The following is a 19678-nucleotide window of genomic DNA, read 5'->3' on the forward strand; positions in this document are numbered from 1 at the left end:
AATGTAGCAAAGTGCTTCTGTTTATCATGATTCATTTGTAAAAACAGCAACAAAAAGAGCAAACAACATAAAACACACAAAGACATGAAAAATAAGGGACAAAACCTAATGCCACAAAATGTTTCAGACTGACTGTATAATGTCCTGAACACAAGTTGGCCTGTTTGTTGGACTATGCTGGTTTGTCATTAGACAGTTTGGTCAGTGCATCTCAGAGCAGAAAATGAACTGTCAGCTATGACTCTCACTTGGCAGGAAAAGCAGAAATTGAGACATAGAGGACAATTAGAAGCTTAAGCAGGGTATCCAAACATGAGAAAATGCACTTCACCAGAATGATAACAACATGATTTCACATCCAACACTTTGTTGGCAAATACAAGTCACCATGCAGGAGCTGTAAAAGGGGTCTGGATAATGCAAGCTTAGAGTACAGCCATTAGCGCTCACCTTTACACGCTAGCGTTACCAAGAGCAAGGTGGAGCAGAATCAGGTGGAATTTAATTTTAAATCAAAAAAGCATGGAAAAAGAAGAATTTATCAGTTGATATAATATCTTTAAAATAGCAAACAAAAGACCAGCAGTGAACAGCAAATACCAGATACAAAAAATCGTCACTAAAAATAATCAGCCTCACTTTCAAAGGCATTTATTTGGGTAGCAGTAACTGTTACCCAGTTCAATGTCACTGAGCTGGGCTATCCCTTGGCTTTATCTAGATCATAAGAACATAAGAATAGCTATACTGGGCCAGACCAATGGTCCATCTAGTCGAGTATCCTGCTTCCAACAGTGGCCAATCCAGGTTACAAGTACCTGGCAGAAACCCAAATAATAGCAACATTCTATGCTACCAATCCTGGGGCAAGAAGTGGCTTCCCCCATGTCTATCTCAACAGCAGACTATGAACGTTTCCTCCAGGAACCTGCCCAAACTTTTTTCAAACCCAGATATGCTAACCGCTGTTACCACATCCTCCGGCAATGAGTTCCAGAGCTTAACTATCCATTGCGTGAAAAATATTTCCTCCTATTTGTTTTAAAAGTATTTCCATGCAATTTCATCGAGTGTCCCCTGGTGCTTGTACTTTCTGAAAGAGTAAAAAATCGATTCACTTCTACTTATTCTACACCACTCAGGATTTTGTAGACCTCAAACATATCCCTCCTCAGACACCTCTTTTCCAAGCTGAAGAGCCCTAACCTATTTAGCCTTTTCCTCATATGAGAGCAGTTTCATCCCCTTTATTATTTTGGTCACTCTTCTTTGGACCTTTTCTAATATCTTTTCTTTTTAGATCATGGCACTGGAAATCATTAGAGACCCCCCAGCGCTATCCAGGTGGAGTGAGGGTGGCCAATGAGTTATCCAGTTAATGGAATTATTCAGTTTGTTCACTGGAGAATTATCCAGGTAAAGTTAGGATAGAGCTGGTGGTCACTGCTGAACCCGTATACACAGCACTGGCCATTATATATATAACAGTGCTGAAATATGTGGATTCATTTCAGCCACAGCGGTTGGTATAAAAAACAAAACACTGACCCCCTACAGCTGTATATTGACCTAAATAAGAACATAACCGAGCTATATGGGATTGGATAATACACATTGTGCATGAGTTGAAAGTATTAAAGTTGCTGCCTCCTTCTAATGCACAGTGACTCTCCTATCCCCTTCAACATCAGCAGCCCATCCCCCTACCTACCCTGCACTGCACCTCATACTCCTGGATTATCCCAGCAAAGCGTTCCTTCTGATCAAACAGCTCCGTGCTGTGAGGATCTGGCACCATAATCTGCAATAGAGAACAACAACAAAAAAAAAAATGCCCTGTAGAAGAACAGCAAATAACTTATTTGAAAAGTAAACATTTCTTAAATTCTGTCCTTCAGTCAGCTGAGAAAAATAAAAGAAAGCCAGCCTAAAATTAAGCATTTAGTGAAGTCACACCATGAAAGATGTGAGGACTCTGGAGTTTTGTCCTTCAGACAGAACTAACTTCTGGTTTTCTTGAGACTCAGGAGTACAAGGATGCTCTATTTTCCAAATGAGTGTTATCAACAGTAGATGCACAAAGGTACCCGGTAAATACGGGTGCCGCGGAAGAACTTACTCAGTCATAAACAGGGACAAACGCACAAAAGGGATGGCACGCAAATGAAATGCACAGACCCCCTTTGTGTATCGGCCACTGTCTGCGACTCAAGCCTGAAATGCATTTGACACTATTTATTTTATTTATTTATTAGGATTTATTTACCGCCTTTTTGAAGGAATTCACTCAAGGCGGTGTACAGTAAGAATAGATAAAACATGAGCAATAGGCAATTAGAGCAGTAAAAATATTCGAACAACAATACAAATATGGCATGGTATACTACTTGCAATGACAACACAATATGTACTAGAACATTATAATTGGTAGTGAAGGGTAAGGCAAAGTTGTAACATATAGATGAGTAAGAAAGTAGGAAAAATTAGAAAGTAAGGTGACTGATTTGAAGAAAGTTGCATGTGAGGTCAGAGAGATGGTTAAATATTATCTCAGCTAGGACAGGAGTGGATAAACATGTCCTGCTGCAGTATGTGCAGCCCGAGTCAATCCTTGTGTGTGTGAGTGAGACTAACAAGTTAGTTACTTCTTCCATTAAAGGCTTGGTTGAAGAGCCAAGCTTTCACCTGCTTCCTGAAGTAGAGGTAGTCTTGTGTTAAGCGGAGCCTTTCAGGCAATGCATTCCAGAGTGGGGGGGCTACTCCGGAGAAGGCTCGCATGCGGGTATCACATCATATAATGTCTTTCGGAGAGGGTGTAGTTAGTGAAAGTCCTTGGGAGGACCTTAGTGTCCTTCGCAGTGTGTGGAGGATCATCCTATTCTTCAGATACTCGGGGCCACCATGGAGTTTTCTGAGTTGTGAGGTGGGGGGGGGGGGGGGGGGGTAAGGGCTCAAAAGGAGGTCCACCAGATTCTAGCAGACCCCTTCTCGAGCCCCCTCCCCCCGCACAACTCAAAAACCTCTATGGTGGTCTAGTGACTCCTTTCCCCTCCCCTTCCAGAAAATCCCTGGTGGTACAGTGGAGCCTGACCCCCCTCCAGCACCCCCCCCCCCCCCCAGCTCTCCCAAGAAAAAAATCCCCGGTGGTCTAGAAACCCCTTCCCCTTAGCTCACTTCAGGAGTTAGAGGCAGGAGCAACACCTCCTCCCTCCTGCTTCTAGGCCTGCCTTCTCAAAATGGTGGTGCCCAGGCCCAGTGCATTTTGGGATGCACTGGGAGGGGTTAAGCACAATATAAGGACTCCTAATATGGTGCTTAGCCCCTCACAGTGCATCCCAGGATGCACTAGGCAGGGGCTGGGCACCACCATTTTGAGAAGGCAGGCCCAGAGGCAGTGCAAGCAGACTGCTCCACATAAAGACAGGTCCAGACCTGCCGTAAAACTTTGCACTTTAAAGGTAGGCACTCAGGACTGTGCATTGCTTGGAATGTTCATTTTAATACTAATGAGATCATTGCAATGCATTTGTATAGGGTTGTCAGTAGCTGCTACAGGGAACGGTAACAGGGATAGAGAACCCCTTTGTGCATTACATAGTAAATAACATTTGCTTTAAACAGGCTACAACCAGTCTATAGCAAATGTTCCAAGCACGGTAAGCTTTGTGCATCGGGCCCTGAAAGACTAACAATTTGATGAATCAAAGAATTCATTTAATCTCTCTGCTATGGCTTTGTCTTCCCTGAGTGCCCCTTTTACCCCTTGGTCATCTAGCAGTCCAACTGATTCTTTTGCCAGCTTCTTGCTTTTAATATACCTAAAAAAGTTTTTACTATGTATTTTTGTCTCCAACGCAATCGTTTTTTCAGAGTCCCTCTTTGCCTTCCTTATCAGCACTTTTCATTTGACTTGCCATTCCTTATGCTGTTTCTTATTATTTTCAGTCGGATCCTTCTTCCATGAAACAAGCCTGAACGCAGAGCCAATGTAGATCTCTTAGATGGCCGGAAATGCTTTCAAACTTCTTTAGTTGATAGATTAGCTGCACTGCGGTATTTTGTATGAGTTGTAATTTGGTGAGTAGTTTGTTGTTCAATCCAGTGTATAAACAATTGCAGTAGTCTAAGTTGGATAAGATGAGTGACTGAACTAGTATTAAGAAAAGTGATCTGTGGAAGTATGGTCTCAGTAGCCTCAGCTGTCGATGTGGGAGAAGGATGTTTTCCAGACTTTGTTGATCTGAGCTTCAAAGGATAACGAGGAATCTAAGGTGATACCCATACCCAGGACCCTGGATTCCTCAGTTACCTCGATGTTTATGACACTGGGCAGGGTCAGGTTAGCGAGGATGTTGTTTGGGGAGGTAGAGAACCAAAGTAGTTTTGTCTTGGTTTGGTTCAGTTGGAGCATGTGATCGGAGTTCCATTCATGAATGTTGTTCATTGCATGGTAAATCCTGTTGGATGTTTCCTTTTACGTGGATCCTACAGGAGCTAGCATTAGGATATCGTTGGCATATGAGAATGTGTTCGCCTTCGTCTAAAGCTATATGGAATATGGTGCTCATATATAAGTTATACAGAAAAGGGGAAAGTGGGGAGCCCTGAGGCACCCCATACAGCGGTACCCAGCTATACATTCTTCCCTCTTTCCATACTGTGTATGATCATTTTTTCAGGAAATCGCTGAATCAGTTCAGGACAGCACCAGATAGCCCTATGTCACTGAGTCTGGTCAGTAGTATCTTGTGGTCCATAGATTTGAGGGCGGCAGATATATCATACTGGAGCAGAACAGTTTGTTTGTTTGTTTCTTGCTAGATTTTTCCTCACAATGGAGGTGAGAACTAGTAAAAGTGATTCCGTGCTGTAGGGGTCTGAATCCAAGTGGAGTGGTAGTAGTTGAACCTCTCAATGTATTTTGTGAGTTGGTGGCCAACTAGGGTTTCTAGCAATTTGATGAATCGAGGGATTCCAGCTATAGGTCTGAAATTAGACACAGAGGTTACGTCCAGGTTCAAGGCTTTTGGAATGGGAGTGAAAGCAATTTGACCCATCTCTCTAGGAAGATTACCACTGGCTAGTAGGGTGTTCAGAAATAGGGCAAGCCACAACAGTATCAGTGAAGGGAGATTAGCAAATAGGGTGGATGGGCAGATATCTAGGATGCAGCGACGAGATGCCAGTTTGGGAAGTAGGTGTTGAAGGTCTCTAACAGTGATGACTTTGAATGAATTCCATTGTTGGTTTGCTGGGATGTTTTCTTTTGAAGTAGGTTTGAGGGGTGGTGTAGTGAGGACTGATGACTGTGTATGTTTGTTCATTAGGTTGTCTTGAATGATCTGTATTTTAGTGCAGAAGAAATCTGCAAAGCCTGTGTGTTGGGCTGGGCACTGGTCTTTGGATTAGCTATATTTGGAGGAGAGAGAAGCACCTTCACTAGGGTGAATAGTTTCTTTGAGTCCGGTGTTTCCGTGCCCACTAGTGCGGAGTGGTACATTTTTTTGCTTTGGCACAGTGAAATTTGTAAGATCTATGCACATTTCTCCATCTAAATTTGGCAGAAGGATAAGTTTTTCCTCCAGCTTCTTTCCACAATTCTGCAAGACCTTTTTAGTTTTTTCAGGTGATCAGTGTACCAGGGACAGCAGCTCCTTGTGACTCTGGGCAAGTCACTTAACCCTCCATTGCCTGCCGCATTGAGCCTGCCATGAGTGGGAAAGCGCGGGGTACACATGTAACAAAAAACAAAAAAAAGGGGTTAGGTTTGATGGACCTAGCCTTCCTAATTTTCTCAAGAGCTAAGGTGTTCAGGCATTCTTCAGTGACAGAATCCCATTCTGCCTTCTTTATTAATGGGTCCTTTGGTGTTGTGCTGATTTTTTCAGAGACAAGGTTCTAGAATGCGACACTGTCAGTTTTTCCTCTTGATTTTATGACAGGTTTGTCTTGGTAGAGTTAGGAGTCATACAGATGTTTAAGTTGAAGTAACATAGTAACATAGTAGATGATGGCAGAAAAAGACCTGCACGGTCCATCCAGTCTGCCCAACAAGACAACTCATGTGTGCTACTTTTTGTGTATACCCTACTTTGATTTGTACCTATGCTCTTCAGGGCACAGACCGTATAAGTCTGCCCAGCACTATCCCCGCCTCCCAACCACCAGCCCCGCCTCCCAACCACCGGCTCTGGCACAGACCGTATAAGTCTGCCCAGCACTATCCCTGTCTCCCACCACCGGCTCTGGCACAGACTGTATAAGTCTGCCCAGCACTATCCCAGTGCCCCTTTGCCACCCGCTTTTTATGCACCTAAATTTAAAGAGGTTAGTGAAATTTTAAGTATAAACCTATGCATTCGGCCCTAGTAAATTTTCAAAAAGGCCAAATTAGGAGCATAACTCTCACAGGAGACCTTTTACTAAGCTGCTTTCAGTGCTAATGCATGCCTAGCCCTGCAAAAATGGCTTAATATGGAATGCGCTAAAGTGCTTCACGTTAGTTGTGCCATCTGCATGCACTAACTGTCGCTTCCTCCTCTATAACATCAGCAAAATTCGCCCTTTTCCGAAGTGGGCTAGGAGATGATCTGACCAAGGGATGGCTGACCAGTTAACATCCAAAAGAAGAGATGGGGGATAGGAGGGATCAGGTCGAGAGTGTGGCCTTTTTTGTGTGTGGTGACTGTACAGTCGGGTGCGAAGTCAAGGTTTTGAGGTTGTTGACCCTGGGATCCGTGTCTAATTCGAGAAGTAAATTCAGGGCCCCCACTATGATTAATCTGGGGAATTGAGACGTGTATGAGCTAAGGCACTCCATTAGTTTAGTCTGGACACTGAGCCAAGGACCAGGAGGCCTGTAGAGTAATAGAACTCCGACCATGCTGTGTGGCATGTATGAGTCATCTTGGAACCTGCAGAGCATGTATTCAAGGTCAGGAGATACATCAGAATGGAACAGAGCTAGGTAAAAGAAATTTTTGTAGAGTATGGCTAGACCACCCCCTTGTTTTTCCATCCTGGGGCATGAAGGATATTGTATCCAGCGGGGCATAGATGAGGTAGTTCAGGGCTGTTTTGTTCTTTTAGTCAGGTTTCAGTTAGGAGGATGAAGCCAAAGTCGCCCAAGTCGATTAGGTCATGGAGCAGAAGTAGTTTGTAACTGACAGATCTGACGTTGTCTTACATGCAAGGCACTGGTACTAGCGGTGTTGTGATAGTTGTTACTTGGATAGATGGTGTAATGAGTTTGCTCATGTGGGATTTTTGGTTTGCCTTGGGTTTGGTGTTTCTAGGTTTGTGGTCTGGTGACTGTTCGATGGGTGGAGATGGGAGCTCAGAGTGGATCAATGGATGAGGACCTGGACTCTCACCATATTTCCTGTTCTTTGGTTTCCAATGTGCGGAGCAGAGGACAGGTAGAGATTGGTTGGAGCGGTCTTCATGGCCTGCTGTGAAGCTGCTGATGCTCGCCAAGAAGAGCAGAAGGTAGAGTGCCCATTTCATGATGGGGCTGCAGCGTAGTCTTGGAGAGTGTGATCTGTAGAATGTGTTCTGCTCCCAGTGGCTGTGTACTCCCATAATCCTTGTGATTCAGATGTCTGGTTTTCAACAGTAATCTGGATTAATCCTCAAGGGTGATGATAGAGTAGAGCAATGTACATCTTTTTCACCTGAAACTCTGTAGACAATTCCATTCTGTCTTCCCTTCACATCTGCAGGAACATTGGCCTCCTTGGTCAGGACTTCAGGAAGTATTCTATCAATCAGCTCTTTCTTCCTGGATTGGTTTTCACTCTTTCACCCATGGACTATTCTATACCTTAAGCAGCTGGCATGGCAGCCTGTTGAAGGCTTCTGAGCTGAGTTGGAATAACAAAAACCTTGACACTGCCTTCTGGCAGTGGTTGGCATCCCAAATCAACGACGAGCTGGCCGGTGCTTCCAAAACTTCCCCGCCTTCAGTTTCTGCCTTACTCTCCCCCCCCCCCCACCCATATTCCCTCCCTCACTTTCTTGACCATCCCTCCTTCCACTCTCACACTCCTTCTCCTCTCTCCAATGCCCTCACTCATGCTCCCATGCCATCTCAATAGTTAGGAGAAGGAGGAGGATGGGGCTGAGTAGTGCCTGTGACTATGTGCCTGAGGTCCATGTTGCACTGTGAACCATACAGGACACCATAGGCCTGCGTAGTCAAAAGCATGGCACTCTGGGCCCAGCAGCTGAAGATGAGAATAAAGCCTGAAGTACTACAATGCTGTCGGTCCTCCTCCTCTTCCTGCTTTAACAAATGGGATTAGCACAGGATGATGAGAGATATGAATACTGCCTGAAATGTCACACTGTTGCTGTCCTCCTAACAAGTGGTATCGGTGGAGAGACACACTACTGCTTCCTCTAAAGTCACCATGGGCCAAATTCAGTAAAAGGCACAGAAAAATAGGCCAAAGGCACAGTAGGGTGGACCAAACAAAGCTTCCAGAGACACTGTAAAGAAATACACTTTTAACGACAAACCACCATTAAACAAAAGGACCCGACAAGGGGCTGTGTTCCGGCGGACAACCACCTGCTTCAAGGGTAACAAATGCTCTAAAACCAAACAAGACAAGGAAAACAGTAAATATCCAAAGTAAAACAAATGCAAAGCAGTAGCATAAAAGCAGATGGTTGCAGAGTTTGTACTGTGACATCTGTCTATTGATTGTGCACTATATTGATGTTTTAATACGGAAAAACAGTTTTAGTCTTTTTAATGTAATGTAACATAGATGTTTTATATAAATAATTAAAAAAAACAAATACAAATGTGGTCTATTCTCAACATTTGATTGCATGAAAGAGGCAGCCTGAAGTTGCAACCCTGCGCAGGCCACAAGCCTTAGATGGAGAATCACAGAGAGAGTCAGCCATAACTTGAAGGTTTATGTCAATGCGTACAAACTTGTATCATGGTAGCTCTGTAGTTAAAAGGGTCACAGTAGAGGGTCACGTGGTACCATGGTGGAGAGCAGTCGCTGAAAAGCGGAGCTCCCACACTTCCTTGAATATTTATCAGCAAAATCGGCACCCGAAGCGAGTTAAATATAAAGAATACCACTTGTAACACATCAGAGAGGAGAGAGTACGAGACAAGACCGCTCACTCGACAGCTTGTTGGGGGATGGCCTCAAGAATTCAAAAAAGAGAGAAGGAAAAGGGTAAGGCCCTAGATCCCAACATGGCGGACTCCTCGGTGTGCTCCGCGTGGACCGCTGAGATTACCGCGGAGGTTACGGCGGCAGTGGAAGCAGCTTTAGATAAAAAGCTGCAGGCTTTATACGACCGAGCGGAAGCTGCCCACGAGAGACTAGATGGATTTAATCTGGATCTCGACCACATGCAGCAGCGAATCAGCGACATTGAAGATCGCATGCAGGAGCCCGTGGAGCAGAGAGCGGAGCTTCAAAAGAAAGTGCAAGACCTAGAGCACAAGTTAGACGATTTAGAAAATCGAGCAAGGAGGAACAACTTAAGACTTGTTGGGTTACCGGAAAATTTAAAAGACACAGAATTGGTGGGTTTTCTGGAACGCTGGCTCACGGAGACGCTAAGACTAAACAACTTGCAGGATTCATTACGAATTGAGCGAGCACATAGGTTGGGGCCTCGTAGACAATCAAGTGACAAACCCAGAGTGGTAATTATGAAGCTTTTACAATATGGCCACAAGCAGGCGATTCTGAGAGCTATTCGAGCAGGTCAGCCACTGCAATATGAAGGTAAAAAAATTTTATGTTTCCAGGACTATTCAATTAGTGTGGCGACGGCGAGACGGGCTTTTGCCCCAATATGTGCGGAGTTATATGAACGAAAAATTAAGTTCTTTCTGATATATCCGGCCAAACTACGGATCCTTTATGATGGCGAGGAACATACTTATGAGACAGTGGAGAAAGCCAAAGAGTATCTGAAAACGCTGCCAAGTAAGGCAACAAAATGAAATAACACATGGCAGTTAACACCATGTCTGGAAAATGTGACCAATAAGACTGTATAACAACAAGGGACCCTATAAAAAATGAAAAACGGAATGAGCTATAAGCTAGATGGAAGATTTGACATACGCTGAGAGCGCGGATGGAATGCAGGAGAGTTCCAGAAAATATGAGAATAACGGTTGATTAATAACAGCCTGATGAAGACGAAGAAATTGGACGGATGGAATATCCGCGATATGAGACTTAAGAGATGGCGACTTGAGACTTTAGAATAAAGACGGACTAATAGGAGGCTCTGTCTCACTAATAACTCAACATTCTTGTCTTGTAATATCCGACTGCTGTACAAGGTACATTGCAATAAGAGTGGTAATATAGCCGAGAACATAGTCATAATCGGGGCCTATAATTAAACTAGTAAGAGAGGGGGGGGGGGGTACCTATACGTGACCGGTTCTATAAGAACTACATGGGGAGAATGGGTCCAGGACAGGGGAAGAGGGGGCATTCGGGGGGGAGGGGGGAGGGAGGGAGGAGGGATTGGGATCAGGAACAGGAAGGGGGGGGAAAGTTAAAAGGTCAGTACAAAGGATTGCATTGTGAAGATATGGATATGAATACGGGGATTGGAGGGAGCCACCTAATGGCGGGGGGCGGGGGCAAGCTGGGATGCTCCCGCCTGCCAGAAAAATGGTGTTCAATGAGAGTTTACATACTGAGCGTCCATAGAACCAATTATGGTTAAGATACTGTCATGGAATGTGGGGGGAATATCATCACCCATTAAACGATCAAAGATATTGCAAGCGCTGAATAGACACAAGGCACAGATAGCCATGTTGCAAGAAACGCATTTGAGTGCAGATGAACATAAAAAACTGTGCCGCTGGTGGGTGGGGGACCTAGTTGATAGCCCAACTTCAAACAAAAAAGCGGGAGTAGCCATCCTATTTAGGAAAGGGGTACAATGCGTGAAGCACAGAAAGATTCAGGACTCCCAAGGTAGATATATTATTCAACATATCACATTAAACAATAGGCCATTGTTACTGGTCAATATATACGCTCCAAACCAGTATGACAAAAAATTTTTTAAGACACTCCTAAAACATATACAAAGCTTTGACCAGATGCCGACAATAATTGGAGGAGATTTTAATCAAGTATTTGATCCCCTGGTGGATAGCACTGGCCCCTCCCGGATAGGGCCGGTGAATTATACTAGGGGAGTGCCGTGGGTGTGTTCGGAGCTGGAGCTGTTGGACTCCTGGCGCCTGCTACATCCAGGGGATCGTGATTATACCCATTTATCAAGAGCCCATGGCACTCAGTCACGAATAGATTATCTGCTAATATCCCAACGCACGGCGACTCTACTGGAGAAGGCAGAGATTGGTCCCACCCTGGTGTCTGACCATGCAATGATATCGATAACCTTGAAATGGGAAGCGGAACCAAAGGGCCCATATTATTGGAAGTTCCCAAGAGCATTATATTATGATTCCCAATTCCATATATTTCTGAAAGATAAATGGAGGGAATATGGGGAATTTAATAGAGAAAGCTATGAATTAGACCCAATCCTTTTTTGGGACGCAGCTAAAGCTGTACTGAGAGGGCATATAATATCATACTCCTCCCACAAAAAGAGAATGAGAGAAGCCGAGTTGATACGATTAGAGAAAAGGGTGCGAATGCTTCGACAACTATATGGTAGAACACAGTCACATGCCCATAAAAAATTATTGCTGTTGACACAGGTAGAACTCAACCAATTGATTCACTCTCATACACAAAAGTCTTTGATGTACTATAAATACCAGTTGTACCAACATGCTAACAAGCAAGGAAAACTTTTAGCGAGATTGGCTAGTCAGGTGGGGGGGCGGAGATGGGTAACACAAATTCAAGATGAGAAAGGTACTAGATTTCATACTAATGAGGATGTTAATAGAGTATTTGAAGAATTTTATACCCGCTTGTACTCTCAACCAGAGGATGAGGGACTGGAGGCGACTTCATATCTAGGGGGACAGGTACTCCCAAAGCTCAAAAGCCACCAACAAGAGCTTTTAAATGCAGCCATAACAGAGGAGGAAGTCCAGTGGTGTATACGGGATAGTCCACTCTATAAGTCGCCAGGAGTGGATGGCTTCACCTCAGAGGTATACAAAATTTTAATTGAAGATATTGGGACATGTGTAACTAAGGTCTTTAACAAATATGTAGAAAGAGGTGAACTCCCCAACTCGCTGAAAACGGCGCAAATAATTGTGCTACTGAAGCCGGGCAGAGATCCAACTCAAACAGAATCTTATCGACCTATCTCTTTAATAGCCTACGAAGCTAAATTGTTTGCTAAGATTCTGTCAAATAGACTAGCTAGATTTTTGCCCCACTTGGTGTTGGATCCACAGGTGGGGTTTGTGCGAGACCGCTCAGTAACAAAAAACCTGAGAAAAATTTTGTTAGCATTGGAACACATAACATTGAGTAAAGACCCGTCTATACTGATCAGTTTTGATGCACATAAAGCATTCGATCGAGTGCGGTGGGACTTTATGTTTGGAGTATTGGAAGCATATGGGATCAATGGTTTTTTTGGGGAGGCCATTAAATCGTTGTATAATGGCCCTATGGCGGAGGTGATGACAAATGGACTGATATCTGGACGATTTGAGATAGCTAGAGGCACTAGACAGGGGTGCCCTTTGTCTCCACTTCTATTCGTGCTGGTGATAGACCCTCTAATTCGGGATATTTTGGAATCACCAGAGATAAAGGGGGTAAATATAGGGCTCGAGCATTTTAAGATATCTGCTTTTGCGGATGATTTGTTAGTTATCCTCACACAACCTAGTATATCCTTGCCAGTGGTCTTAGAGACCTTGAAAGAATTTGGTGACTTTTCAGGGTTTGGTCTTAATCTGGACAAATCTGAGATTCAACTGATAAATATGACAGAAACAGAATGGTCACAATTAGCATGCCCACTAAAACGCGCACACAATTCATTTAAATACCTAGGGATACAATTGCCGGGGGATCCTTCCAAACTATACCAGATGAATATAGCCAAATTGTTTGAGTTTACAAAGCGTCTATTAGAAAGATGGGTTAACTTACCGCTATCCTTGATGGGCCGCATATCTTTATTCAATATGATACTCTTCCCGAAGTGGCTGTATTGCTTTCAGGTCTTACCATTATTTCTTTTAAAAAAAGATTGGAGGAAACTGATGAGCATGCTCTCAAGGTTTTTTTGGAATCATAAACGGCCGCAGATAAATTGGCAAACTATGTTAGATTCCTGGGAAGGTGGTGGAATGGGGGTATTGAATCTATTGCGCTATAACAGAGCTTGCTTGTTGAGACATGTGGGGGACTGGATCAAGGAGACGTCCTACCACACACCGCGAGTAGTGGAGGAGAGGTGGGTTAGTCCGCTACACCTACATTATGTGCTGCAGGCCAAACAGTCCTCATTGCCAAAACATATAAAGAACAGTCTGTTGGTTAGACCACTTAGATTGGTGTGGAGAGAATTGAGCCGCCAATGGGCGTTTGATGCACATCAGAGTGGATTGCTACCTATAATGGGGAATGGAGACTTCCTTCCAGGAATGGATAATCCTAGATTTAAAATTTGGAAACAAAAAGGGCTCAAAATTATACAAGACCTGGTAGATTCCACAGGTAGGCTGAAGGGGGTGGAGGCATTGGGGATAGGGGAAAACTCGTGGATGGATGCTTTCGCACATCAACAGATATCTCACTATGTAATAGGGATTCCCAAGCAGTCACTTGTTGTGGATGTGCCCAATAAAATAGATCAATTGTACGAAATGCCTACTGAGGAGGCAGTATCAATATCACTCCTTCACAAAAGGCTTTTACAGCATAAGGTACATCAAACTATGAGCCATCTTCTACTGAAATGGTCAGCAGACCTTGGAAGGGAGGTGACATCGCAAATGTTGCTGAGTTGTTTACGACAGATCCCTAGACGAATAGACAGCGCAGAACTAAGAGAATGTCAAGGAAGGGTGATTTTTAGGGCCTATACATCTAAATCAAGACTTTTTAAAATGGGAGGAGTGGGAGAACCAATTTGTGGGAGATGTGGAAGTGCGCCCTGTACATATTACCACGCTTTGTGGGAGTGCCGGGAAGTCCAGCAGTTCTGGACTAAAATATTTAATTTTTTAGGATACTTGGAACATAAGAGCATTTCGCTGAAACCGGAACAGGCCCTGTTGGGGATGGACGACATGTTTGGGGCTGGTGCTGTCCACCATAATTTGTTGGTATATAAGGCCTGCTTAGTGGGAAAAAAATGCATACTGGTCAATTGGGTCACACAGGAGCCTCTGACATACTGGCAATGGCGTAATAGATTACATGCCTTATTGTTGATGGAGGTCCGGGCTGTCGCTTTGCGATTCAAACGACAAAAAGAATTATTTCTTACTTGGAGAAATTATATACAGGCCCTTGCGCCCCGCGCCCGTAGCAATATTATCAATAAGCTGGGGGACCCTCGCATTCCTACATGACAAGCTCTGTAACAAAAAAAGGTGGCCTTATATCCATGTGACCAAGGAACTGATGCTTCACAAAAAAGGGGGGGGGGGAAGGGGGAGGGGATCAAAAAAGGGGGGGGGGAAGGAAAGATTACAGTAAGCTGAACGGGATTATGGACGAGGAGGGGGGGAGGGGGGCAACTTAATTCATGATGAGATTCACTATCTAATGTTATGTAGATTCGTTAAAGAATGTGATAGGATGTTATATTGCGGTGGGAATTAATGGATACTGTTTTTGATAACATTATTGCCAGACTGCATACAAAAGTTTGAAAAAATTGATGACGATGTTAGTCAAAATCAAACAAAAAATTGTTCATATTATTTACAATGTTGGATTTGTATGGTTGGAAATGTCATCAATAAAAATTGTTTTAAAATTAAAAGGGTCACAGTAAACTGCACACATGCATCAGACCACTTCCTCTATGGACAGCTGAAACGTCTACACTGGACAGAGGAGAACTAGAGTTTAACATACACAAGTTACCTTATCCTTCAACAAGTAATCCAGATCACTTTGGAGCTTTGACACCAAACTCTCAGATGCTGATATCTTTTCAGCCATTTCAATCATCTCCTTTTGTAATCGACTGTTTTCCTAATGAAAAGAAAAACATAAGAATCAAAGCAAAGTCCATCGAGCCCACCATCCTTTCTCTGACAGTGGCCAGGCCAGGTCCTGGGCACAAACAAGGAACAAGAAAATCATACCTCCTAATTTCTATCTTTAATAACTGTCTGTTAGGAGATTTCTGAGGTTTTCTGTGGCTTCCTATGATTTTCTACTGTTTGAAAGGGTTTTATACCTGTGCAGGAATTACTAGTCCACTGATGTGATACTTGGTGAAGGCATTAAACTGGTTAGTCCAGCTTTCAATCATATACTTTTTTTAAGCAACTGAATGAGAGAATATTTACCTAGGAATATGCTCCAAGAGAATTCAAGTTATGCAAATATAATGTTTTGTTTGTTTGTTTTTGGTAGGGAATGCTCCCTGGTAGTGATTAAGGGATTCAGCTTCAGAGGCTGCAGTAAAAAAAACCCCGGGGGTAATATTCAGCCAAAGGCAGTCAGTGTTTTTTAAAATGATGGCTGCTGCCGGCTGAATTATAGCTGAATGTTCAATACTGGTACCTAGCCAGATAGCACTGAATATCTGCACAGTTAGCAGTCTGCTGGGAGTTATCCCCTGTTTCTCCTATCCATCTCCTGCTGAATACTGGCTTAGACACTGCAGGCAGGAGGGCCAGTAGACAGAGCAGGTTCTGGGAACGGGGCCAGCCACTGCTGGGAGGCTTTTGGCTTTACATTACATTACATTACACTGTGGTTTTATATCCAGTAAACACCATCAACTTTGCTGTGGGTAACAACAAGCAGCTGAATCAAACTTCAGGAATTGCAATAAAAAAACATACAACTTCACTCATACAATGAATCATAAATCTTAATTCTGGTAAATATTTCTTAACAAGAAATGTCTTTTAACAATTTTCTAAACTGAAGATAACCACACATCCGTACAAGAAGAGAAGGAAGAGAATTCCAAAATTGTGGGGCTTGATAAGAAAAGTAGATTGAGGAATTCTCGTAGCCTTAACTTGTCGGAATGAGGGGAACTTTAACAACAATTGATTCCTAGTGGATCTAAAAGTAATATCATTTAAAAAAGAAAGATGTATACTTAAATAAGCAGGGGTTTGACCATAAATTGTCAAGTAAGTCATAACAGCTACTTTAAATTGAAATCTTGCTTCCAGCGTTAATCAATGTAGACAAGTGAACAAAGGGGTAATATGTTCATATTTATCAGCTACTTATATATAAAGTACTCCTTGCACTTTTAATATCTTAAACTTGTTTTTTATTTTATTACTTGTGCCTAATGCCTCTACCCTCAAAACTCACATTCTCACATTGCATTCACACATATCTCACAGTGTCTTTACATGTTCCCTTGTTAGTTAATTAACCATTTAAGTTCTATATTCACTTTTCAATACAATACATTTACTATACAGCAGTTTCACTGCTTTATTTCAGAACATTTTCAAATCAATGTCTTCCAATGTACTTCTGATATTCTTCTTAAGTCCCAGTTCAAATGTCTATCAATGTTTATACTGATTTACTCCGTTCAATTCCTTAAATGCAAAGCCCAAGTGTCTTTGTATTGCCAAATGGCTATGCTGGAACGCAATTAAACCTGTGATCCATGAGGAACCCCGCTGGGTGAGAAAGGCTAGTGAGGGACGCTAATCACCAACATTCACTCCTCATTTATCAGCTACAAAAATAACTCTGGCTGCTGCATTCTGCACCTGTTGTAATTTAGGGCCTCTTTTACCAAACCACACTAACAATTCCCACACGGCAATGCCAATGAAGCCCATTCAATTGAATGGGCTTTGTCGGCATTACCACACCAGGAATCACTAGCGTGGTCTGGTAAAAGAGGCCCTTAGGAGCCCTTTTACTAAGGCATGCCTAAAAGTGGCCTGTGCTGATGTAGGCGCATGTTTTGGACGCACACAGGTCAATTTTTCAGCGCACTTGGAAAAAAGGTTTGTTTGGGGTTTTTTGTGGCCGAAAATGGATGTGTGGCAAAAATAAAACCAGCGCGTGTCCATTTTTGGGCTGAGACCTTACTGCCACCCATTGACTTAGCGGTAAGGTCTCACACGCTAACTGGGAGGTAAACGGCCAGCGCGCTTACACTGGCGATTATCGCCGGGTAAGCGCCACGTGGTAGAAAATAGAAAATATTTTCTACTGAGTGTTTTGGGCATGTGTCAAAAATGGAATTACCGTCTGGGGCATGCAGTAGCCAGGTGGTAGTCCCAATTTGGCGCGTGTTGGTCACATGTAGGCACCTACGCACTTTAGTAAAAGGGCCCCTTAGTCTTTAATGACTTAGAACAGCCAATATATATTGAGTTACAATAATCCATCTGAGAGAATATCAAAGTCTGGACCAACAACCTGAACACTGATAAAGTAAAACATTTAAGAATAGTTCATAACTTCTTGAGTAATAGAAATGAATTTTTTACTACATTATGAACCTGGGCACCTAAAGATATTTGACTATCCACTTCGATTCCCAAAATTCTAGAAGAATCATCTAATTTAGGGCCCTGTTAACTAAGGTGTGCTAGCGGTTTTAGCATGCATTAAAGCTAGAGATACCCACAGGAATATATGGGTGTCTCTAGCGTTAGCACACCTACAGTGCGGCCTAGTAAACAGGGCCCTTAATGTTTAAATTATTAACTTGAAGCATATTTAAGTGATCACTCACTCTTCCTTTCTCTCAAAAGCAGTCCATAGGTCAGTCAGTTGTTCCAAACCAATAAGACTTTACTAACCACTTTGAAAAAAAAAACCCAATAGTAGCAAACTAGGAAAAAGTAGTTGCACATGGTAAAGAATCACAGTTATGTAGAAGTCATACTTCTAATCCTCTTGGACTACACAAAGTCTTAAGGAAAAGCACATTAGTGCACTTGAAATCCATTTCTCATGATGACCTCAGTGTTAGATACAAGAGCCTGTAGTCTCTCACTGTTCTTTCGGAAGCTTCTCTTCTTGGGGCCCCAGGAAAACTTAAGGAAGTTTTATTGCCTTCTTCACATACAACAAGACATTACAATGTGTATGAGAACACCACTGTCTCTAGACCAGAGGCTCTCAACTCAGTACTCAGGACACACCCAGCCAGCCTGGTTTTCAAGATATCCACAATGAATATGTATGAGATAAATTTACATGAGGTGCCTTGACTGTATGCAAATCTATCGAGTATTGTGTCCAATTCTGGTCGCCGCATCTCAAAAAAGATATAAAGGAAATAGAAAAGGTGCAGAGAAGGGCGACGAAAATGATAAAGGGAATGGAACGACTTCCCTATGAGGAAAGGCTGAGAAGGTTAGGGCTCTTCAGCTTGGAGAAAAGGCGGCTGAGGGGTGATATGATAGAAGTCTACAAGATAATGAGCGGAGTAGAGCGGACAGATGTGAAGCATTTGTTTACACTTTCAAACAATAATAGAACCAGGGGACACAAGATGAAGCTAGAATATGGTAGATTTAAAACAAATAGGAGAAAGTTTTTCTTTACCCAGCGTGTAGTTAGACTCTGGAACTCGTTGCCGGAGAATGTAGTGACAGCAGCTGGCCTTACGGAATTTAAAGGGGGTTTGGACAGATTCCTAAGGGAAAAGTCCATTGAACATTATTAATTTTTTTTTTTTTGCCGGGTTCTTCAAGCCTGGATTGGCCGCTGTCAGAGACAGGACGCTGGGCTTGATGGACCCTTGGTCTTTTCCCAGTATGGCGGTGCTTATGTACTTATGTACATATTCATGGTGGGTATCCTAAAAACATGACTGTCTTGCTGGGTCTAGAGCAGGGTTGAGGAATCCTGCTCTAGACCCAAGCTCCTCTCTCTCTGTGGGCTGGAGATTGTCACCCTCTGGGACATGGCTCCTCTAAATCCTTTTTTTTTCTTTTTCCAAAATATTTTTAATTGAAATACAATGAAAAGTAACATACACGCCCTACATAAACATAGATAGTCAACATCCCCAAAACCCCTTCCCACCCCCATCCCCAGCGAGTAGCTTCGCTGAATCTGACTGAATGAGAGACCTCCTCTCTCCAACTGCAAGGACAGAGTTCACTCTACTTCTCCTCCTAACAAGCACATGAAAGCACAGCACCTTCAGCTGGCTCTTACTGCTCCTCCCAGTTAATGACACCTCAGGGATCACTGACCCCATTCTTATACCACCGCCTCACCCTATCTGGCTGATCAATACCTCCCTTTCTTTGACCTCCATTCCTCAGAAAATCTCATTACATTCAAAAACAACAGCAAGTTTCTAGTGGGATCTGATGTCCCTACACAAATAATGTGAGCCTATTCATTTTCAGGAATGTCTCACAAATATGCACAGCAGGCTGATCACTAGGATGGCACAATTAACAGGGCGCAAGAAAGGAAGTAGGAATTGGACCAATGACTCCAGGAAGCTGTGACTATGGTCCACTTCCCACTTCCTTGCTTGCATTTTGATCCCGTGGGATTTCGTGTTCATCCGCTTA

At 43.2% G+C, this 19678-nt stretch overlaps 1 protein-coding gene across 2 annotated transcripts in view; it reads right to left on the reverse strand.

Moving 5' to 3' along the window:
* NINL (ninein like) overlaps positions 1 to 19678 on the reverse strand; it is a 247655-nt gene that overhangs the window by 97667 nt on the left and 130310 nt on the right. For both annotated transcript variants that reach the window (XM_030196281.1, XM_030196282.1), the window contains exons 12-13: positions 15060 to 15170; positions 1712 to 1801 (exon numbers count right to left, since the gene is read on the reverse strand). In XM_030196281.1, the coding sequence (XP_030052141.1) occupies positions 1712 to 1801; positions 15060 to 15170 (201 nt within the window). The remainder of the gene's footprint in view (positions 1 to 1711; positions 1802 to 15059; positions 15171 to 19678) is intronic.

This window comes from Microcaecilia unicolor, chromosome 3 (genome assembly GCF_901765095.1).
Source record: "Microcaecilia unicolor chromosome 3, aMicUni1.1, whole genome shotgun sequence".
NCBI lineage: Eukaryota > Metazoa > Chordata > Amphibia > Gymnophiona > Siphonopidae > Microcaecilia > Microcaecilia unicolor.